Genomic DNA, 24,549 nt, shown 5'->3' with positions numbered 1-24,549 from the left:
GTGTATGAATCCAACTGCACCCCTAAGATGGGCGTGATTTTTAGGTGTCATCTTAACTTTGTCCAAATGTACAGCTTATTATTTAACATTGAAGATGGCTGGAATTTGCACTGTGCAGCACAAAATCACGATGAGGGGAAGCAGAAGAGAGGAACATCCTGGGGCTTGCGACCATGGATCAACTGGCAATCTCACTCTGTTCCTGTTCGGTAGGGCGGGAACATCATCTGGGGCCAGTAAACTGCCCTTGGAAATTAAATCAGCTGTTCTGCAGGGAAGAGTATTGCACATAACAGAGGCATGTGGTAGAGTGCTCTTTGCCAAGCGCCAGGCCGAATTAAAAGGCTGGAGCAAAGAAATATTTGAAGACAGGTTTTAAGAACAGCTATCAGAGTAGATTCTCATAGGGCTCACGGGTATCTTTAAATACTTTACCTCCCTTTTACACCTTAGAGGCTTAAAGCGCAGTTCAGGGAGTTGAGCAAGAAGCCGAGGTTTCTGCATCACACCTCAAAACTTCCTTTTCGTTTATTCACACGCGGCATAAATGATTTCTGAGAGCAAACAGTTAATGAGGGTTGATTCTTAGGCACGGGAAGAAGGCGCAGGTGGCCGCGGCGGGCCCGTCCGGCTCGGGGGGTTCGGGCGGCGGGAGCGGGGCCGGGGCTCGGCTCGGGGCCGCTCGGCTCGGACCGGGGCGGCTCCGCTGGGACCGGGGCGGCTCCGCTGGGACTGGGGCGGCTCCGCTGGGACCGGGGCGGCTCCGCTGGGACCGGGGCGGCTCCGCTGGGACCGGGGCGGCTCCGCTGGGACTGGGGCGGCTCCGCTGGGACTGGGGCGGCTCCGCTGGGACTGGGACCGCTCCGCTCGGCTCGGAGCGAGGCGGCTCCGCTCGGGGCCGCTCGGCTCGGAGTGAGGCGGCTCCGCTCGGGGCCGCTCGGCTCGGAGGGAGGCGGCTCCGCTCCACTCGGCTTGGGGCGAGGCGGCTCCGCTCGGGGCCGCTCCGCTCGGGGCGAGGCGGCTCCGCTCGGCTCCGCTCCGCTCCGCTCGGAGCGAGGCGGCTCCGCTCGGCTCGGCTCGGGGCGAGGCGGCTCCGCTCGGGGCCGCTGGGCTCGGCTCGGAGCGCGGCCGCGGCCGGGCGGCGGCGCTGGCGAGGCCCGGGGGGGCCGCGCGTCACGGCGGGGGGCGGGCGGGGAGCCCCCGCTGCGGGGGCGTCGGGGCCGCGCCTGGGCAGCGGGCGGAGCCGCCGCCGCCTCCTGCCGGAGCCGCTCCGCGCTCCGAGGCTGCGCTCGGCCGCGCTGGGCTCGGCGCGGCTCCGCAGCAGCTGCCGGCGGCCGGGGAGGGAGCGAGCGGGCGCCGCCGCCCGCGCCGCGCCGATGGGTCTCCTCCTGCTCCTCTGGGCGTGTGCGGCCGCCGCCGGGGCAGGTGAGAGGCCGGGGGCCGTGGGAGGGGTGGGTGCGCCTCCCCGGGCGGCGAGGGCCGGGGCCGCCGCCCGGGGCGCGCCGGCGGCGGGCGGAAACTTTGCGGGAGGGCGGCGGCGGCGGGAGCCGCCCCGCAGCCGCGGCGGGGCCGGGCATCCCCCGCGGGGCGCACCGGGCTCGCTCCCGGCGGGGCGGCCGCTCCGCGGGGGCCGGGGGCAGCCGTGGGAAAGTTTTGCGGGAGCGGCGTGCGGGATGCGCCCCGCGGGCACCGGGAGCGCCGCGGCGGCGGGCGGTGCGCGGTGCGCGGTTCTGTCCGCGGAGCTGTCCGCGGTGCTATCCGCGGAGCTGTCCGCGGTGCTGCCCGCGGTGCTATCCGCCGTGCTGTCCGCGGTTCTGTCCGCGATGCTATCCGCGGTTCTGCCCGCGGTGCTGCCCGCGGTGCTATCCGCGCTGCCGCCCGTGGTTCTTGCCCGCGGTGCCGGCAGCGGGGCGCGGCAGAATGGGCGTGATGCGGCTGCCAGCGCGTTATACCGTGCCGGCTCCGCTGCCCCTCCAGCCTTGCGCGATCCAAGTATCGCTTCTCGTTCCTTGCGAAGGCTTTGTTCTTGGTCCCCGAGTAGCGCTCCTCCTCGGCGGGAGCTGCTGAGGGGCACGTTTCTCCCTGGTGCCTGCAGCTGTTCTCAGGGAAACCACCCGGCGCAATTGTCAAAAGTGCAAAGGAATTAATGTTTTATAATTAAATTCTTATAGTAATTGTAACCTCATCAAAATCCGCAGAGGGATGCGGCATAAAAATAGTTGGAAGAAAATACCGCCCGTCCCTTTCACAGTGGTGTTATCCCTGATAGTACATACAGATTTTAAATGGTCAACAGGACCCGAAACTCTACTACTCGGAAAGTTCTCTGTGTGCAACAATTGCCATCAAAGTTGTCAGAGGAGAGAGCAAAATGCCTCTTCCAGAGCCTCTTCCTTACCATTTTGTTAGTTTCACGTGGGTATGGGCAAATGGTTTGATTGTGTTGAGCGTGCTTTAAGTAAAAGTTTTTCCATCCCCAAGCAGCGTGTTGCACATGCCGAGGAGATGATAAATGTGCTGCATATGTTGCATGGCTGCACATTAACTAGATGGAGCATGGCATGATTGCTGGTGCTTGGGTGTAAGTGATAAAGGCAGAAGCATAGAATAAAAGCTGTCAGAGCTGTAAGGCAGAATTAATTTCTTTTAGGGATTTCCTAGTGACATCATTCATAATTATATGGCTTAATCCTCTAATCTACTGTAGTACCTTCAGTTCACATTGGGCTGAATCCACCAAGTCCTGAGATGATTTCTACTCCCGCCCACCTGCCTGAAGCATTTGGACTGTTGCTTGTGTAAGCCACTGATTTAAGGGGAATGGCCCAATTACTTTAAATAGGAATTAAAAGCAACATCATCCAGAATCGGGCCCAGGCATTGCACAGCTCTCTGGTGAGAGCAGACTGTTTGATGCTTAATTTTTACTTCAGAAAGAGATGGCATTTCCAGCTACTTGCTCCACTGAAAAGAGAATGCATAAAATACTAGATGCAAGTGTGGTTGATATGCATGTGGTATCTTTCTGATAGACTGGGGGAGACCACAGGGGAAAAGGAGACTTGGTTATCATACTGAAGCTGCTGATTTGTTGTTTATTAATTATTAACTCAGCATTTGAGTGCCTGCTGCCGTTTGAAGACCCAGCTCAGGAAAATGACTAGGTATTTAAAGCAGTGTAGGCTCTTGCTAAATAGTTACTGTGACACAAGAAACGGTCTGTGCTTTCCAGAGTATTTTAAAAGCTGGAAGAGAACACACTGAAGCTGTCACACAAGATCCTTTGTTGGCATAAATCGAAGCCTGTGGAGATGCAGTGATGTATACTTGTTGAGCCTTGGGTATTCAGGGTGGAATAAACAGCTTTAATAGAGCAGTGGAGCTGCTGTGATTTATGGCAGTTCCCATACTTGCTCGTTGTGGTTTCTGTCCCCACCCTGTTGATGGCTGTGACAGAGCTTTCACTTACTTTAATAGGTTTGAGATTTGGCTTGCTGAACACAGTCTGTCCTTTCTGTTGAGCAAGTTTTAGTACTTACTTGACCTCCCTTCATATTACTAGATTCTTGCTGATCTGAATAGATGTAACCCCTTTCTAACGAGGGACAGCAAACTCTGTTTCTCACAGGCACGGCTGATAGGTAAGTTCACACAATTTACATTGTGCTGCTCTTCTGCTGAGTGAAAACCTTAGAAGAATAACAAGTCCTTCCTTCTTTTGGTGCTGGCCGTTATTCCAGGAGGGGAAGGTGTTTTTAGTCCACCAGTGTGGACAATGTCAGCTGTGGTCATTCAGTGCCCGAGTGCCTACGGTGGAAGTCAAAGTTAGCACAAAAAGCCTGATGATGTTGCTGATTATTTGGGAAGTTTTTACCTTTGGAGAAGTTCATCTGGGCTTTCTAATATTTTCCCAATTCAAATTTTTTACAAAAAGGTGCTTATCCCCATATCGTTGTGTAAGCACTGTGTGTGTGGATGTGTCAGCACTCTTGGAGCTTCAGTTCCATCAGATGCCTCTAGATCTTAATTTTCCTTGTAGAGTAAGGTTGTTAGAGACCTCCTGAAGCTGTATTTTCAGGGTTTTTTTTAGTGCTCTGTCCCTTATGGAGTAGAATCCTCTATGTTAGTACAACATGTTATTCTGTCAACTTTTCATCCTTGAGGAAAAGAGAAAGTTCTGGAGCACAAAAGATTTATGACTAGTATATGTAACTTCTTGTTCGTTCTGTACACCTCAGTAATTTCTCAGAGCCTTTCAAAGAATCAAACTAGAGTACTTGCTGCTTAAATGATCTAGAAGTATAGTCCTGGAATAACAAATCAATCAATTTAGGCCTGAGTGTGAAGTCTACTTAGTGGAAATCAATCTGGACGTGCTTTACAGGTAATGTCCTTGCTCCATAGAAGTCAATGGGACTTTTAGCATTGACTTCAGCTGTGTCAGGATTTCATTCCTGGAGCCTGTTACTAATGATGTTAGTGAAAAATGTCATTAGGAAAGAGTTTGGATTCCACATGAGATATTTGACCTGTGTCTCAGGCACAGATTTCATGTCACTCTTACTGCTGTGCTGAGAGAAACACTGAGGTTAGGCCTCTCTCTTCCCATCCCTAGAAAAAATTAGGTAAGTTTGATCAATTTGGTGTGCTAAGCCATCAAGTTGCCCTGCACCCTTCAACATAACATTTTCAGACTTTTGGAGTCTGTGTCTTTTATGCCAATCCCATCAGGTCCCTGCTAGATTGAAGAGTACCCAGGCTTTTCCTGGGCATAAGCCTTTTATGAATTTCAGGTTTAGAACTCTGCTTTTCCAGTAGGTGCTCAGCTGGTTGGAGTGAGTGAATGTGAGCTTTGGCAGCAGCAGAGGTGTGCTTCAGGAGCAGTATTAAACACCTTGGTGAGTCACCTAAGGCTCCAGGAGGGCGTTCTTTGCCCTGCAGCTGGATCTGCTCGATGCTCCTTTGGTCCAGTAAGGAAAATGGATTAAGTTTAGGTGATGAGCTCTTAGTCACAGCTAGGCAGGAAATGTGAGAGTTTTCAGTCCTTACATCTCCCTGGAAATAGTGTGGCCAGAAGTGGAATGCTGCAAATCTCTCTCTCATGGTTATGCTTTTATTTATTACTCTTTAACCTTTTGAAGATGCTGGATAAAAGTATTAGTTTTAGAATGTTTTAATACGTGCACAGTAAACTCTCTGGGAAGGAAACAGCTTAACTGAAAGACTTGGAATAGAATATTTTCTCTTTCCTGCAGCACAGTTACTGTCTTATAAGTAATTACTGTGTACAGTGTGAGTGGGAAGGTACTAGAAATGTCTGTGCTAGATATTCTTCTCTATTCTTTCCATTACCTGATTTGAAATAAAAATTGATCTAATTCTCTCTGCCTCTAACAGCTGTAGGATTTGGAATGGATCCTGACTTACAAATTGATATCATCACAGAGCTGGATCTGGTGAATACAACCCTGGGGGTAACACAAGTGTCAGGACTACACAATGCCAGCAAAGCATTTTTATTCCAAGGTGAGAGAAACATCCTCAATTTTCTTATCTTGCTTTTTGTCTGCATGAGCTCAGGAGAACTTTGATACGTAAGTGGTTTCCTGTAATGGTGGTCTTGCTTAACTATTGCTTTCTTTTATTTCTGTTTCTTGGAATTAGTTCTTGAAACACAAATGCTATTTTTCTGTGTGTGTGCTGTCAGGTAGTTGCAAGGGAATTTTGGGTACCTTTTCAATACTCCCCAATATTTATTTCTCACTAAATATGTCAGAGTGGTTCCAATGGATGGACTTGTGAGTTTTTTTCTCTGTGATCTTATACATGCAGAGAGACACATAGCTAAAGCTGTGTAACTATGAGGAGGCATTTCATGTGTTAATACTGATTGGTAATGTAGCAAGTTTTTAATCAACTTTATGAAAACTGCTAAAGGGGCAGTAATAGAACAGTTTTGTATTTAAGTTCCCATGCTGAGGATCAATGGCAAGTTAAGTCACTTTGTGGTTTTTTTCCCTCTTCATTAAGTATTCTAATATAAAGTTTGTGAAGTGTTTGAAAATGATTTTTTTTTTTTTTTTTGTATTTTTACTGAATGAAATTCTGGATGTAGTTTACAATGTATTTAAGTAAGGTCTAGATTAAGGGACAGTGTCCCATGGGATAGAAGCACTGAGTTGCTACAATATGCTAATTAGGCAGGAAAGACATTTATATGACTTGAGATTAACATGTGAATTAAATCACTGCTGGAAACATTTTTATTGTGGAGGCTTCCTGTGTTTTTTCTTTACTGTGCTTCAGTCAGTGTTGAAGTGTGCATATTAGTGTCTCCCTTTTTTTTATCTGTCTTCCGTAGCTGTTTTCAGAGGTAAATGATTATGATCTGATTTAACTTCAGTTCTGGATCTGTGGTGCTAGCTGACTTTAGTGTAAAAAATAAGGAAAGTGGGTCTGTAATCTTAGTTCATTCTTTATCTGGCCAAGGCCAGTTCAGGAGTCAGAGCAGAACTGCTTCTGGAGACCACCTCAGGATTTGTTTTCTGTCTTTTGTGATACAAGAAGTAGCTTAATTTTCACTGATTGCCAAATTAGTGTCCAGAAGAGCAGCATTGATTCATTTCATTTAGAGATGTAATTTTTTTTCTCTTGATACCCTGAGTCCATGGTTGTGTATTATGGACAAATAATATTATAGTCATTCCTCTAAGGACTGCAATGGCCTAAGTATGTTAGTAATTCCAACTGCTATTCCATGCAGGTGAGTTGCAATGTGAATTGTGGTGAGTTTTCACAGACTGGTGGCCAGAGCCATAGGGAAGAAGTCCAAGATGTATTTGTCAAGACTTGGATTGAGACCACTGATACTGAAAGTAGCTTTGAAAGGCTCATGGTGAAGATGTTTTGGATATTCTGTTCTTTTCTCCTTGGAGCCATCCATCTGTAGTCTGGGAACTTAGGGCTGGTTTAAAAAAGGTGGAACTTACAAAATCCATATGAACGGATAAGCTGAAAAATAGATGCTCATGGGGAGCAATAAACAAACATTCACAGTATGAAATGAATAAATAATATGAAGACTGTAGTTAGGTACATAAATTGTTTTTTTAATTCGCAGAACAGAATAATGCACACAGGAATAGCTCTCTTCTTGAGTATCACCTCTGGTGTAAAAGTTGCTGGAAGGTGGCTCAGGAAAATTATTGTCTTCAGTAAAGCTCATCAGCCCTTGGGCCTTTGCTGTCAGCTGGGATGGAAGTCTGAAGCTGCCCTGTTGCCTCCTTCCCTCCTTGTTCCTGCAGTTATTTGCTAAATGCCAGCAGTGTGCTGGCAGCTGTATGGGCTCCCTTTTTCTAGCAGAGGTGAATGACTTTACAGCTACAGTCCAGCAGTGGGCCACGTCCTTTAACTGCAACCAGGAGATACTAAATTTTGATTAAAACCACTATAGAACTTAGGGTCTATAGGAAACTGCCATGTCTAAGATAGAAGCAATGCTTTCTTCCACAGAGATCCACAAAAAAACCCCTGGTCCCACACGACTCTCCCAGAGGAGAGAAGAGCCTGGAAGTTAGTGCTTGTTCAAACTGAGGGTGTTCTTTTGTGTGTTCCAGCAAGTTTACATCTTGGAGGTAGAGAAATGGTTATTTTTCCCCAACCTGGGCAGTTTTGTGTCCAGGGTAAGTCCAGGAAAATATGGGATGTTCTCCTAAGCAATTCTTTTTCTGTGAATTAAACTATTTGAAAGAGAAAGCTTTCTAAGTTTTGAGCATTCTTTCAGTTGCCTTTAGAGACAAAAAGAGTAAATGAAAAAGATGGATGATATGAAGATACACAGGCAAAAAAAGGGAAAATATTATTTTTAATTTGACTTTTCATCAGTGACAGCTCTCTTACCATAAATGACATACTGTTTGTTTCTGGGGAGTGATGTCATGATTTAATTTATCCTAGAGAAAATGCAGAAAGACTTTTCTTTGAAGATCTTGTGATTTCAGTCTAAGACCATCCCAGTAAATCTGGTGGACTATTCTAATTTTTTAATAATATTGGTATGAATGGCCAAACCTCAGATTTCTGTGTGAAACAGATTTGTAGGCTAAGAAACAAATTCAGCTCTGTTGCAAATTGTGTGACAGCGTGGTAGAACCAAAGTGGCAATTGAGAGATGTGGGTTGCCTTTGGGCAAGCAAATCTGTTCCTAATTCAGAAAAGCATAGAAACCTATAATTAAGTGTAGTCATCTGAGTTGTCCTGCTGGGCATGGACTTTGATTGCTAGAGTATTTCAGCTGGGTTTTTGATCGATCAGTTTCATTATTTGAATTTTTCAGTTCCATTCTCTGTGAAAGAGGGATGAGGAAATAAACAGGGGAAATGTAGATAATTCATAATTGCAATTCTGCAAACAGTCTGATCCTTAAGATCTATAACATTCTGGTGTCTTAATTATTTATCTTTTATTCACTTTTACACACAAACATGGGAAAAGATGTCTTTGTGGGCAGGTGATTTGCTCCAGCATGAAAGGGCAGAGGAGGGTGAATGGAGATTCTTGATGGGTGCTTTTGGAGAATGTCTGACCCACATCTTCTCACCTCCAGCCAGGAGGGCAGTGAATTAAAGGAAAGGGTTTTGGGGGTGGGTGGAAAATCTCAAAGAAATATACTGAAATAAATATACTGAAAATATGAACTTTTCACCTAATGATAACATGCCTTGCAATAACATATTACAAACACTGAATGTAAGACATCTCCAAAATGGTATCTTACAGGCATGAAAAATGAACAGGATCAGAAGAGGATTATACTGTTAACTGTAGATAATACAATTAATGTAAATAATAACTATTGTAAATAGTACATTAAGAAACCCTGAGCTCCCTTGCTGGGGCTCAGTCCTGTTCTCTGTTTCAGCTAGCAGGGAAGTAGGGCTTGTCCTGACTTGGACTTAGCAGGATCTTGAGTTCAGTGGCAGAGGAAAGCTCTGATGATAAATAAGGCAAAGGGATGTTAACTGGTCATCCTGTTTCTAGGTAGACTGAGACCAGTTTTTAGCCTAGCTGTTAAATGATGTGATTCCTTTAACCAGTCTAACTTTTGTTCCATGCTCAGTTTGTGCTGTGGAAGTAAAATTTTATTCCTTTTACAACCTGTCAGCTATGCCTATTTCTTTTTAATTCTTCCTGCAACGTCTCTTTGGCATTAACAGAGACTTAAAGCCTTTACTTACAAAACAATTCCCCCCCACTCCTGAGAGTTTATTAAGGCTTTGCTGTTTCCTTTACTAGCAATCTGGCACTATTTTTCAACCTAGCTTTTAAATTAGGAATGGTCTTTTTACTACATCTACTACGTTTCACACCCAGCAAAAGAAACCAGCAAGTACTGTTCAAAGTCTGGAGATGTGCAGTGCTTTGTTCTTGACTGTTTCTTGACTTCTACCAAACAGCCACTGGATTTAAGAGAAACACCTGGCCTGGAGCTCCTGCAGCACAGAGTTCAGTCGTGCTCCTTATTCCCACTTTGTACTACAGGCTGCTGAGTTCTTTTCTGTACAGTCGTGGCTCCAACAGGAAAGGTGAAAGAATAACAAGTACCTTAAAGCACAGGGAAAGGCAATGTTTTTGTGAGAAAAAAAGAGTGAAACTTGTTGAGTTCCTGAAACAAAAGGACTGTCCTGCTTCAGGCCAAAAGAGAGATCAAAGCTGCACTTCCAAGGCAAGTAGAGGTACCTCCCACAAGACTCTCGAGCTTCCAGAAGAAGTGCAATCCTCTCTGTTGGTGTTTTCCTTCAGTTTTCCTTTTTTTAGACTAATTCCTCACTTAGAGAGTAGAAATGTTTCCAGGTTCCACTCCAGGAATCTCAGTCCACAAAGTCAGGATTTGCAGTGCCCAACTGAAAGAGGTTTGAATGCTGGCCAGCTTTGCCATGTTTTGAGGCTGGTGGATAAGAACAGCTGCCTGAACTGTTCTTGTCATCAGGAGGGGGCACACACCCTTTTTATCAGGAATAAAACATCTCTGCCTCTGGTAGGACAGACTTCAGGATGTGCTTCTTGTATTGGGGTCAGCAGCTCAGCACTGGGCTGTGCTGGCTGAATCCCCAGGCCAGGTGATGGCTGCTGCCTTTGTCCATCTGTGCTGAACTCCTCACCCTCAATTTTGGTGGCCTGGGTGCTGTGACCAAGGTTTCAATCCACTTCAAGTGTTAAACTCTGTTGTACCAGCACAATGTGCAAGGTGTGTAAGCTGCAGAGCTCAGAAAACAGCCAGGGGCTGGTGAGAGAGAGCAGATAGCAGCTCAGGGAGGAAACATGTCATTGCTCTTCCTGGGGTAGGTGGTGGGAGGTCTGCAGTGAGTAGGAGAAATAAACTTCAATTTTGGAATTCAGGCGTCAGCCCCTCTTTATATGAGATAATGAGACAAGAGCCATTGCTTTTTGTGGGATCTCTCCTGCTACCTTTATAGCAAATATTAACTATCAGCAGTATTGTTTTTCCAGACTAGAAATCTTACAGCAGCAGAAGAATTAGGAAGGCACAACATGGTGGCTGGAAATCTTAGTTCTGCCTTCAGCTGTGACAGGAGAGAGCAGCTCTAGTACCTTTTCCATGGTGGTGCATCCCAATATCCCATCTGCTGGGAATGCCAGGGTTTTTGGACAGAGCCTCTGAGGCTGCTGGCAGCCCCCTCTTTCACGTGGCAAAACAGCTGATGACCCTTGCACTGCTGGAAAAGAATGTCTGGTTTTAATTTTTTTTTTTTTTTCACCAGGTATTGCCCACCGTCACTTGGTTTTGTGCCTGCACAGCTGGCCCCCTCCATCTGGGCGAGTTTTTTTTGTTTTTTCTTTTAAAATACACTTTGCCTGAGGTGCTGCTGGGTTGTTCTCTGAGGTGAGGCTGGCCAGAACCAGCAGTATGTCCCCCCACAGAGCTGTCCTGCAGCTCACCAGAGGTTTGTCTTCATGGAAACTCTGCCAGCTCCTTGAACCTGTGAGCTTTTATTTTATTTTTTTCAAGGTCAGAGTGAGGTATTTTGCCATTGATGTGCCACACTGTGTAGGCCTGCTCTGGTTCCTATAGGAGTGGGTAAATTTGGGGTTTCACCCCATGTTGCCTGTCCTGGGCTCCAAGTGATGCTGGAGTAATTAGCTTGGTGTGTTCTGCCTTCAGGGAAGCATTTGAATATGGTGGATTTCCTGTTCAAGGTGAGTCTTGAACAATAAAAATAAAACAAAACTTAAGATCCTTGTTTGTTAAGTAGGTTTTTACTCTGTGTTCTTTCCTTTGTGCACTGACTGTGACCTGTGATCACTGGCTGTGTGATCCTATAATTAAGAAAATTTTTGGAATAGGCATCCCCAGAGGGTTGAGCAAGGATTTCCTGTGATACTTTAATTCAAACATCTGCCTAACTTATACATTATATATCCGTATTTTTTAATATAGCTAATCTTTTAATATAGCTAATATTTTTTTTTTTTGGTATACACAATAGAGTTTTTTTCTTTCAATTAAATAGTTAGTCTAAGTGAGACTTTTTTCATTGCAAAAACAATTTTCAGAACAGAGAAATAATCTGGAATTGAGTACAATGAGCTAGGAAGGAAGGGTTGAGTGAGATGAATAACTTTCAATGGAGGAAATTAAAGATCACTTGAGACATAATTATTAAGCAATGCTTTGAGGCTTTGAAGATACATAAACTACTATTAACTTTGTTAGTTCCCAGAGGTAGTTTTAAAATACTCTTATATATCCATCCTGTCTTGGCTGTTTCTTGTTTAATATTTGAATTATGTTAGAAACTTGCCTAGGTGGAAAATTTATCCAACATATTGATATGAAGGTATAGCTTGTAAATAATTTCAGAGTTTCTCCTTCAGTATTCTCTTGTTTCAAACACCGCTGCTGCTTCCACGTAAGTGTAGACTAAAATAGAAACCTAGTCACATTAAACAACAGGGTTCAATTTCTACTTTTACCTTTTCCCCCCCCCTGTCCTGAATGCTGTCATGCTGCCTCCTGTTACTTGACATTTTTTGGATTTCCCATAATGTCTGTCATGATTAAGAGAGAGTTCTGAGCACACGTTGCCTCTGTCCTTGACAGTTATTTTTGCTTTCCTGGGAGACAATAATTGTGCTGCTTATCTATTTTCATTTGCCACAGAGGGGAAGTGGGATAAGTACTTCTGTAGTGTGCTAAAAGCCTTCAATGCTTCTGGCAACTTGTTGACAAAGTCCTGTCATGAAGATAAGCAGAAAAGGAAGAAAAGTTCTTTGCTCTTTAATGGGCTGAGATGGGGGATGCAGAAATTAGTTGCTGATACTGCTAGTAAGGGTGTTCCACTGGTCCTTGCAGTGAAAGTAACTCAGATAAAAGCAGGACTAATATATATATATAAAAGAATAATAAATAAGAATACAACAAAAAACGTCTTTTCCATGCAAAGATTTTGGCAAAGGGATACTCTTAAGCCATACCACACTGTAAATAGCTCCTTCAACAAAACCCCTCTTTTCCATGCAAAGATTTTTGGCAAAGGGATACTCTTTAGCTGTACCACACTGTAATTAGCTCCTTATTTAGTAACAAGTATTCAAGTGGAGTAAGAATATTCTGCAGCATCTTGTCAGATGTGCCCAGGTGCTGGTCAGAGCTGTGGGAAGTTGGGGTGGAGCAGAGTTGGCACCTTGGGGCAGGTCCTGGGTAAAGAATCCTGCCCAAGGCCCTGCACCTCCTATTGCAGCTCTGGACAGATGCTGCATTAAAAGAGGGCAGAACTGGAGCATTAGTAGAGCTAAAACTGCTTGAAATGCAGAGGATGGGAAAAGCACTGCTCAAGAGCTGGGTTCTTACTGTAGGCAATCAAACAGAGTGGCCTATTATTGTGTATTTTGACCCCAAGGGTGGTGATATCTTAAATTTTAAACCAATTTTAGTAGAAACTTGTTAGTAACTGAGCAAAATATTTACATTTGGCCTACTTGATTAAATTACTTCTAAACACAGTGACATCTTTTGCCTAAAAGGAAGTGGTGTTATTTGAAATTACTTTCACGAGTTTTCTTTTTAAGATTTTATACCTTAAAGAAGTACACAAAGGCATATACAACCAGGCCTAGTGAAGGAACCATTTCCCATGGTGAAAAATCCTGCTGTCCTGAGCTATCTATCAAGAATAAAGATTAGATGCTACCTGAGACCTCAACCTACTACTTCTCTGCCAAATTCTAGAGCAATCCTGCCACCTGTGGTGTGGGTGTATAAATGACACACAAGGGGGGACATTTTTTCTGTTATTTTTTCATTTTCACCACATAAATGGCAGGAAGTATTCATGTCATACTGTGCTGGTTTTATAGTGTTATATCATGTGATTGTCTTGCCTTTTGTGCTCTATTCAAAGATACAGAGTGCATTAGGGCTTTATTTTTTTTTTAATAGAATGGAAAAAAAATGTTTTTGGTACCTGATGCTCACTCCAACATGGGATGATATCCTTATTTATGGGCTGCATATCTGCTAAAATAATTGGTCCTGTAATTCTGATGGCAGGGATCTGTGAATCACTATTTTAGAGCTGTAAGTACCATAGCTCAGAATTGGTTTTGCTTCCTAAAAGTCTCTGCTTACAGTTTTCTGTCCCCCATCCTCCCTCCTCTGTGGCAACATTTCTTAAATTACAGCAGAGCTTGCTGTGGGTCCCCTGTACTGTAAATAGGAAAAATTGTAGAGGATCACTGCAGCTGCAGGGGCTGTTTAGAGCCTGTCTTCCCTTGCACATGCAGGTGGCTCCTCCCTCTGAAGCTGTGAGGTTTCTGTTTGGCAGAACAGACACTTCCAAAGAAGGTAAATTTGTGTTGCAGACCTTAGTTCTGTATGGTGCAGCCCCCTTCTTTTACGTCTTTATTTTCATTTTTTAAAACATTGTTGTGAACTGGAATGTAACATAAAGATGTACACAACATAAAGATATTTTAAGTGAAACACATATAAAAACTGGATCTCGGAGTTTAAATACTTGTTGCTTCTGTCTACAGCTGGCATTCATATCTGCCTCTGTTTCTCTCTCTCTAATTCAGCTCATTGTGAATAATAATTCTGAAATTTTAAAACCTCTTCCTGAGGACTGGGGAAAATAAAGCCAAGATGTGTGGGAGGGGAGTGGGATTTGTGTGTGCATGTGTCATGATTTTTCGTGGTCTGTGGAGGTCTCCACAGATGCTCATCAGGCTGTTTGGAAAGCGAAGTAGCACAGCCTTAAAACATGATATTTCTAGAACAATTTGGTAAATGCTGATGATTTTGAAACCTCATGTATTGCATTTATCCCAAGCCTTCCTTTTCAGGGAATGTACTGACAAGCTGTGGAAGGAGCATTAGTTACAGTGATCTTGTTTGGGAAATGGTGGAAGAAATTTAGTTTTCCTTCATTTTAACTAATTATGGAGCCAGGAAAAAAAAAAAAAGAGTTTCGCTTCTATAATAGCATTTCTCTCATATTTAAGTCATGTCCTCTGCTTTAGCTTTTTGTTCTCTGATACTGGCATTGCTTTTAATGTTTTTGATGTCTTGTGAGTGCCAGCTTTCAGATGAGATATTCTGCCCACCTTGCTCCGTGCCATCCTAATCGCTTCAAAATGTAATCAGTAAAAATAAAAGTAAACATTATTGCTGGTGCTGCTGCTAATGGCAAGGAATGCAGAAGAGGTGGCACACGAGGCAGTTCTATTTAAATAAAAGCTTATTTTCAGAAACAAAAGATTATGGAGAAAAAGGGAGCTCTTAGTACCCCAATCACGTTTCCTGTTACGGATGAACCCACAGCAATGGATGCTATCAAAGTTGTCATATTTTATTCATGAGTTGTGGTATGCTTGGGTGAAATAAGAAAAGCAATGGTCCAAATCATAATTATGGTGTAAAAAGATAAAACAGTTATTATTGTGACTTTTTAAAAGAAATTATTAAATCTCTCCAATCATGTAAAACTCATGGAGAATGACTAAGTATGTTAGTTATTTATGGGTCTTTGTTGTGGGTGTTGTGAAACATTTCACCAATAGTGTTTATACTTTTTTTTGGGAGAAAATATAAATGTGTGCCTATGTATGTTCCAAGAAACAAAGACATCTAGAATATCGCTGTCAGCCTCTTTATGTTTATATTCAGAAATTATACTTCAGTGGAGAAGGGCTCTCACAAATGTATTATGCCTCATGTTATTATCATGCAGTTAATAAATAAAACAGACACCCAGGATTTAATTTGCTTTAGCAATAACATGGAAGTGATTTTTTTCCTCAGGGAAAGAAAACAAAAGGGAGAATTAGTTCATGAAACACGTGTTGTTTAATGTTTGTATAAATCATTTATAGAGTACAAAAAACCCCTGAAATCATAACATTTCGGCAATACATGACCTATGCTTTAAAAGTAATTAAAAAACTATTTAGACTGTCAAGGCTTTGAGAGTTTTTGAACCAAGAGAGCACTTCAGCATATGCTTACTTCAAACTTCAAGGATGATTTCATTGTCTTTAGTTGGATTATTCATGTGATAAAATGAAATTAAAACGTGTGTGTGTGTGTACCCAGGTCTGTTAGCTGCATTAGGCATAGTAACCTCCCTCCACAGTGAAGAAACCAAGTCAGATTTCTACTCAGCTGAAAATTGCCTTTTAATGAACTATTTCAAGTAGTATTTTGATTTACACAGTTAAGAGTGCAGGTTTTCACCAGGGAGGCAAATTCTAATTTCTGTATGGCTTCGCTGAAGTTAGACCAGGATTTTGAACAAAGTCAGAGTAACTTAGCATGCTGCTTGTTTCCTGCTCCTGTGGAATCTGGATCTTAAAATTTTGTTGAAATGGGTTACTTGTTGACTGTATCTGTTAAATTCATAGTAAAATCAGGAATCTAAAAGCACTTCATAAGTACTTGTGTTTTTTTTTTTGTTTTTTTTTTTTTAATATTGTTGCCACAAATTATGAGCAGTATTTATTATTACCTGGAAGAAAGAAGAGTGCTAAATGAGAAATCAGAATTATTACATACTGCTCAAAAATATTAATGGATCAGTCTCTCTCTTCTATTAACCTTATATTTTATTTCTGGATTACAAACACATTTGGAGTTGTAGTGGGAGGAAATAAGGCCAAACCTACAATTATTAGTTATTTGCAAAACTTGTCCTCTGTGTCTGACTTTTGGTTCTAGGGGCTTCTCACCTTCTGGTACCACCTTAAATTTCCTGTAAACAAATGCAGAATGTATTTTTTCAAGTTTTGGTATATATTGTAATTTTTTTTTTTGTGTGACTTCAAGCATATTTGAAAATGCTTTGTAGAAGGGGAGGAAAAAATTGTTTAGCTTGCTTTTGCATGAAGCCATATTTTTGAGTGGCTTGTTATTTGTGTGTGACATAAGTATTTAATATATTCTAGAAATAGGTCGCTGGAGTGGCCAGTATTCCTCCTGCAAAATGGATAGCACACTGGGAATGGTTCTTGACAATTACTGAATTGTCCCAGTGTTGCCACTGGCTCTGTTCACAGTGTTGCTGGTGTAAGTCCATGTTTTTTCTGTTAAAATTTTTTTTTCCAAATTGGCAAAGAGCAACCTTTATAGGCACAGCAACGTGATAACCTTATCTAATGTAGGTAAACATTGGAAAAGGTGATACAATCAGTGACTCCTGAACTAATTAACTGACAACACATGTAATTTGATTAACTCACATGATTTAAGAGCAGATTATGTGCTTTTAGTGATAGTGAACAACTGGAGCATTTCAACAAAGCGTTTAATTGAAGGGATCAAGCATTTGTAAACAGGCTTGATTTCAGCATGAATCCCTCGAGGAAGGAAGGGAGCCTGCTTGAGAAGAGCTCAGCAGCTGCTTAAAATACTTGAAGTAAGTTCAAGTAGTTGCCTGGAGTAACAGGTAAGTGCAGCCTCAGCAAAGTGGGAGCTGCTGTTGACAGCAAACCTCTCCAAAGACCCTTCCTGGCTGCAGGGTCTGATTTTGGTCCCTGGGTGGGTAACAGTGTCAGTCACTGGCATTGGAGTGTCACCCGTCTGCTGCCCCTTCTTGTGCAGCTGCGGAGCTGCTGTCAGTGCTCTCCCTGCTCATTCTGCCCCTGGGGGTGGAGAGGACAAGGAGAAAGCCCTGGAGGGAGGAGAGGCACAGGAATTTCCACAGTGCAGGCTTTGCTGCAGATTTCTGCCCCCGTGCTTGCTCAGCCACCTTGGGCTGTACTCAGCGCTCAGGTACCTGTGGCTGTACTCAGGTACCTGTGGCTGTACTCAGGTACCTGTGGCTGTACTCAGTGCTCAGGTACCTGTGGCTGTACTCAGCGCTCAGGTACCTGTGGCTGTACTCAGCGCTCAGGTACCTGTGGCTGTACTCAGTGTTCAGGTACCTGTGGCTGTACTCAGCGCTCAGGTTCCTGTGGCTGTACTCAGTGTTCAGGTACCTGTGGCTGTACTCAGTGCTCAGGTACCTGTGGCTGTACTCAGGTACCTGTGGCTGTACTCAGTGTTCAGGCTCCTGTGGCTGTGCTCAGCTCTCAGGTACCTGTGGCTGTACTCAGGTACCTGTGGCTGTACTCAGTGCTCAGGTACCTGTGGCTGTACTCAGCACTCAGGCTCCTGTGGCTGTGCTCAGCACTCAGGTACCTGTGGCTGTACTCAGGTACCTGTGGCTGTACTCAGTGTTCGGGTACCTGTGGCTGTACTCAGGTACCTGTGGCTGTACTCAGCACTCAGCACTCTGCCACCTTTGGCTGGCAGGGCTGGGGAAGCTCCATGGCTGCCTCTCCTCTTGGCACATATTCATTTCCAACTCTGGTGCAGTACCTGCTGCTCTGCTCCTTCCACAGCACTCAGCTGCCGTGCTTCAGTTTGAAACCCTGATAAAACAAAGGACTCGAGACTCTCTGACATCTACTTAATTAGCATGAGTGTGGTCACTCTAGCTGGTGCTCGAGTGCAGGCAATTTTCAAGACGTGAAGAATCTGATGCTAAGCCACTAAATCAGCTAAATTAGTGGTTGAGGAGAAACTATGATTTGCTAAGTATTCTCTGTTTGGTTTCTTCAGTGACTCAAAATTCTCCTGCCCTTGGCATCTGGAGTTTTAGGGCTGGGTTTGCAGTGGCTTCCTGAAAGGATTTTTATTTATATGTATATATAATTTTAACGCTAGATGAATTTTGTTAGGAGAGACCCATTTATAAACTGGTTTGCAAACATGTATATCAAAATGACAGCAATAAATGAGCACCTATAGCCAGGGGTGGTTTTGTATGATGCAAAAGCAGAGTTTGCATTGAATTACACCGTTTTTCCACCTCCTCTAGTGGAACTGCTTTTGCTGTATAGTCATGGGAACTTACCTTTGTGACATTAGCTGTTCACCCTGGTAATTGCTCCATCCTCTAATTTAATGAAAACCCATTAAACCGAAACAATAATTAAAATGAGACATCATCTCTGTAGGAGGCTTGCATATTAAAATCACCAAGCATTTCACTGCAGACAGATCTTATTCTTGAGAAACACTGTTTGAAGCAACATGTAAAAAGTGAATTACGAAGAATAATCATAATTTAGGAAGCTGTGCTGTTGAACATGATTTCCTACTGTTTATTACTGTCTCTGAGTGGAGCTAGCAAGGCAGAAACATTTACAGTGTCTTTTCTTGCTGGTGAGAATACTCAGAAGCAGAGCCATGCTTGTGAGGATACATCATACCCTCTTTGCTTCTCCTTGGTAGCAGAGTTTTTCAGAGAAGGGGGAGGTGCTTTGACCCTTCTTTTTGGGTTCTGGCAGGTAGAACAGGTGATTCTAGACCCCAGTGTTCAAATGCAGCAGCCCCAGAGAGCTGCAAAGTTCCAGCTTAGCACCTTGCCATAAATGTGTGGGTTTCAGATTCAGTCAAAGAGAAACGGAGAGTTTCTAGCCAGGCAGAAACCTGGGAAAGAGTTGGAAAAGAATGTAAATAATTCTTTCTCTCTGTTGTTGTTCACATTGTTTATAGTTAAGTTCTATCACTGTCCATCAAGCACTTTCCACCAATAGTGTAAGTTATTTTCACTTCAGGACCAATACAACTGGTCCTCACAAATCTCTCTATAAAAGAACAGTATATTTTAAATAAACCAGAGTTTTACTCTCAACAACCTTCTAAGTCAGTCTTCCCATTCCCATCCTGCCTCAACAACATAAATGTACATTTATTTTCCATTGGCAGAGCCCCCAGCTTACTGAGCCCCATCGTTCAGGCTGGGTGGGAGCAGTGCAGGCACGTGGGTCTCTGCCTGGAGCCTTGCTGCTCGTGGCTGGACTGAGCTCCCAAAGTGCTGGGATGTGGTTCTGGGCCTCTTCCTGACACCAGGAGCACGTTGTGAAGTCTTCTATTTTCTTAGCATATGAAGAGAAATTTATGTGAATTTATCCCCATAGCTCAAAACAAAAAATTGGTGGTATCTGCTGACATCTACACTTTGCCCTTGGTAGGTAGGCAGGGACAAGTACCTGAAGCATTTCTTTGCTTGGCAGTGAAATGATTCTTTTTGGAGACGATCCCCATAATTAGCATTATCCTTCTGGGGATTTTTGCATCTTTTTGTGACTTGTGTGGACTGAGGAGTGTTTTTAGAAGGGTAGGAGCAAGTAGAAATGGGTATTTATCACTAGTGCTTTGCATTGTTGGTGTTTGTGGCTTTTTTTTGTGTGTTTTTTTTTTTTTCTTAAAGTTGTTTTTGCCAGTTCTTCAAAAGATGTTTTGTGAGACCAGCATGCAGGAAAGGGGTCAGTGCACTGGATCCCATTTGACTCAGAGGCTTTGGTGAAGCACCTGCTTCAGTGAACAAGAATGTTTTTGTCATGCTGTTGTGTGTTTTCATCCTCAGTAACTGTTGGGAACTGCCTACACTGAGAGTTGCTAGTTTTGGATCATCCTTCTAATCTTGGTTTCATTTTTGTAAAGCTGGTGACTTAGGAAAAAGTGGGGCACTGGGGTGATTTACTGTTTGTTTTTTTTAAATACAGTTTTCAGTTTTATTGGATTTTGCCCATAGCAAGGTAAAAGCCAAAAAACGGTATTATTCAATTCTTTAATTGCTATAGCTTAGATCTGGGTTCACTGCTGTTGCAGGATTAATTCCTACTTGCTTGTCCAGAGTGACTGTTCAATGGTTCTCGTGAAAGCATGTTGAAGCAAATAGCTTTAAAATGATTGAAGTTACCAATAAAGCAATGTGTTCTGCAGTGTGTTCTCTGCCAAGGGAAGTAAAAGGTATTCAAGCAGGCTAGTGAATGATAAAATGTACCTATTGCTTTAGAAAATTAGTTGATTCAGAACTGAATTTTACTATTTTTCCTCTAACGGAAGCATCTATTAAAGAAAAATTATTCCCCAGATGGATTGGTCTACAGCTTTTAACAACTGGTGCACATTTCTCATCACTTCAAATTTCATCCCAAATGGCCATGTGTTTCTCTTTGTGCTGTGGATTGTTGTCACTGTCAAAGAAGGCTTGGCAAGACCTTTGCTTTCTTTCCTAGCATTGTCCTTTTCCTTTTCTAACTCATTTTGTCTGCCTCTGTGGTGGTGATTTTATCACACTCTTATTAATGGAGCTGATGCCAACTCCTGAATTTCTCTTAACTGGGGCTTCTAATGTGCTCAGGGTTACAAATGGTGATGCGCAGAGCATTGAATCCACACGTGAAGATGTGACTTGAGGGTCTAAATCAGGTGGTGTAAGGACTGATGCTGATCCTGAGTTATTGTACCTAATTCCATTTGGCATTTAGGGTGAGTGTGCACTGAAATATCTGAATGGTTTGTATGTGTGAGGTAAAGCTTGCCCCACATCGTCAGCCCCAGAGCAGCAACGCCATTCACTTGATTTTATGGGGAAGTGAAAACACACCTAAATTTGAGATTTATTTTGAAGGTGCTGATAGTCAGTCTTGTGAGTGGTTCCAGTTGTGGGTAGAATTTCTCTCTGTGGCTCAGGGTGTAGGAGCTTGCTGCAGCTGGGCAGGATGCTGTGCCAGCCCCTCTTGTAGCTCTTTTTGTCTTGGGGGCTCTCAGGGGACATCCAGGACAAGGCAAGGTGACATCCCTGGCAATGGGGGAGATGGTGCCAGGGAGGGGCCATGGTAGCACCTAAATGGTTATTGTTATCTGTCCTGGCAAACTGGACCTTTGGTTTGTGTTTGGCTTTTCTTCCTTGGACCCAAAGCTTAAGAATTGAAATGAAATGACACACGTGCTTTCTCTGACATAGGTGTGTCTTGTGCTTTTGTTCTGCTGAAGGTAGAAAGTTGCCTTTACTTGATGCTCTGAGATTATTTCTGTCTCTTGGACTTGCAAATAACTGAATGTGTTTGCTTTCTTGCCTTGATTAATTTTAGGAACACTCTGGTGTGTTTTAAAACACCCTTCAGACAGTCACTATTTCAAATTAAGAAAATACAGTCACATAGAAGGGCATATGAAAGTCGTATCTGTGTTTGTTTATTTATTTCGCTGAGATTGCATTATCATTCAAGCATGAAGCGATGTTTCACTAAAGATTGCTGTATAAACCTATATTGTTCTGTATTATGTAGGAAATATGACATTTCATTACAAGCAGACAGTCATTTTTATAGAGAACATAAAAAGTATTTTGCCTTTCAGGCACCTGTGGTGAGGGGGTGTATGTATTCTCAATTTTTTTTCCTATTTTTTTTTTTTTTTTTATTTTGAAGTGTGAAAATCTACCTGAAAATAGAAGGCTCTTATTCTAAATGGATCGTACTCCCAGCTCATTTGTGTGGTATTTTCTGCAGAAATCAAGCAAAACACAAACCTGGTGTTGCTGGGGATGTTGTGTGGGAGGGCAGGTGCTGCTGTGCTGTGGGGACAGGAGCTGGGCCATGCAATTTTGGCCTCAAAACCCCTTTTTGCACTGGAGTTCAGTTGCAAAAATGTCTAGAGGTGTTTTTGCATCAGCAAGTAAATTTTTCACCTGGCTTGCAGTAGGGGTATCCCAAGGTGCTGCTAATGGCTGGACTTGTTTCCCAAATTCATAGGAGTGTACTTAGAAGTATGTTAATTTTCTAAGAGCCTGGTTATATAACTTCCTTTGTACCAATTACACTGGCACAGTGTTGCAAAGCAGTCTGTAAATACTATTTGTTACCCAGTAGTTTCGACCCAACACTCTGGAATTTCAGAACTTTGGATCTTACTGATTTTAATCAACAGAGAACTAACATCAATGTGTCATTGTGGTTTTAGTATACCCTTCTCTATGAAGAGGTGGTAGAGAATAGCAAAATATTTCAAAGTATATTTCTAACTGAAATAGTGCACTGATGAACCATGGATGATTCTGAGCGAGGAGCCCTATATTTTTGTATAAAATTTGATGGATAGGTGGTGGGATGTGGGCCTTCCTATAATGAGAAATTGTTGTACTTTACAAGGCTTGACTGAAGTTTAAGCATATATGTTCCACTGACAGCACTGCCTGTGCTTTCATGTGAAAGAATTTTTGAAAGCTTTGTTAAGTCACATTTTATTTCTGGTAACTGTAACACCTTTAAGAAAAAAAAAAAAAAAGAGATGAATGTTTTTAACCTTCAAAAAATGATAATCATCTTAATCTGTCAGGTCTTGGACATTTTACCTCTGAGTCTTATTTGTGCCTTGGAATGTGCTACCAGTGGGTTGTCTGTTTCTGTAGATAGGAAACTGAATATTGGTGAATTTATGGGTCTGTGGGAAACAGAGCTTGTATCTCTTGCATCAGCTTTTAAAAAAGAAACTACATGATATTTATGACCAGTAATAACACCTGCTAGGTGAAGATAATGATACAGATACAAAAAGCTAATAGATAAAGGCAAAATCTTGTCTTCTGTGCTGGATTGTTTTTTCTTCTATTCCATTACACGATGGCAGTGGGGATGATTTCTGCTCTTGGAAGCTTTATCCTCTGCTCTGGTAAAAGTGGCACTGAACAAACAAATAGTTTGTTGCTGTAAATGTATATATTTATAAATTTATATATTTATATTTATACTAAAGTTTACTGTATTTATCAAGGGAATTTGAGCCCCTGGCGAAGATTTTAAAATGATGACTAGTGATTTTGGATCTCTGTATTACTTTTTACCAGTGAGCCTTTCAGAGTGCATGTTATGAGTCTGGGTATGTAAACTTCTTTGGAGGGCTTTAAGCTGCACAGGAGACACCCAATTATCAAACATGCTTGAATACTTTTTCCTTGGAGTTTGGTTTCAGTCCATGGCATTCCCTCAGTAGTTGTGTGTTTGAGGTTTTAGGTTGTTTTTCAAGCCAGTCTCTCTCCTCTCTGTATGCAAAGCCTCATTTAATGACACAATGGGGCCTTTTTATAGTGTTGGGGATTTTTTTTTCCTTCTACAGTGAAATTCTGAATTGTAATTTTCATCACTCCTTTGTGTGTTACATCATGGACGCTGGGCTGGATTCTCAGCATTCAGCAGAGTTTCTCTGCTTTTCTACCAGCTGAGAATTCGTGCCAGCATTTTTGGTTTCACAGTAAAACCTTTGGAAAGCAAGCACACTGGGTTTCTAATTGGTTATAACATCCAGGAACTGCAAGTGGCTCAGGTCTTGCAAAAGTGTGACAAAGGCCCAGCATGAGAGACATGGCAATGGGTGGGAAGGTGAAATGCCATGATTCCTCTGCTTTGTTGTTGATTGTCTTTTGTAATGATGATGTACAGTGAATAAAAGGATGAGTTAAAAATGAATGTGCTGGGATGCATTTGAATAATTTCATCTGATGCATTTGAATCTCAGAAGATCAGCTGTGAGAAGGTGGCATGCTGCTTGGACATCATCAGGATTGGCGAGGCTGGGATACTTCTGCATCTGCCTGGTCAGGCTGTAGTTTAATAAATATTGTATGAGCTGTCATACTTTGCTTGTTTAAACTGAGAAATCCCTGGAACAGCCGTGGATTGCAAGCCTGTTGTATTTATTTCTCAGGCAGGAGCACAGCTGTTTAGCATTATTAGCTATAATACATCTCTGCCTTGCACTGGGCCAGGACAGGTTTCCTGTGATGGACGAGGAGAGGTGGTAACAGAGTCAGTGGTGAAAGCTGAAACTGGAGCTTGGTGAGTTGTTGGGAAAGGCAGTGCCTGAGATCTCTCAGAATTTAGGGGCCTGTTTATCTGACTGCAGCACACCTTATTTACAGCGACTTCATCTGCTCGCAGCAGACACAAATGGCTCAGCATCCCGTCAAAAAATCCATCTGAAAATCAGTAGCTGACCAGTTGTGAACTTGTCAAAGTGACAAGTGGGCATGCTGACAGAGATGGCATTTGTGTTTTTAGATTGAAAAAATGCAGTGGTGGACCATGGCAGATGACTCTCAAAAATGAAAAATACTGATGTGAAAATGAAAAATCTGAATTTTTCTGACTTAGCATTTTTATTAGACTGTTATTAACCTTTTTTTTTTTTTTCTCCTTTTA

The 24,549-nt window shown here is 42.8% G+C and overlaps 1 protein-coding gene across 3 annotated transcripts in view; it reads left to right on the top strand.

Moving 5' to 3' along the window:
- The first annotated feature begins 1,301 nt into the window (after window positions 1-1,301).
- NELL1 (neural EGFL like 1) overlaps window positions 1,302-24,549 on the top strand; it is a 284,811-nt gene continuing 261,563 nt past the window's right edge. For all 3 annotated transcript variants that reach the window (XM_021528533.2, XM_021528532.3, XM_021528531.3), the window contains exons 1-2: window positions 1,302-1,425; window positions 5,398-5,526. In XM_021528533.2, the coding sequence (XP_021384208.2) occupies window positions 1,377-1,425; window positions 5,398-5,526 (178 nt within the window). In that variant the 5' untranslated portion in view covers window positions 1,302-1,376. The remainder of the gene's footprint in view (window positions 1,426-5,397; window positions 5,527-24,549) is intronic.

Source organism: Lonchura striata, chromosome 6, assembly GCF_046129695.1.
Source record: "Lonchura striata isolate bLonStr1 chromosome 6, bLonStr1.mat, whole genome shotgun sequence".
Lineage (NCBI taxonomy): Eukaryota > Metazoa > Chordata > Aves > Passeriformes > Estrildidae > Lonchura > Lonchura striata.
The sequence above is the reverse complement of the archived record's forward strand: the minus strand, read 5'-3'. Positions and strand labels throughout refer to the sequence as shown.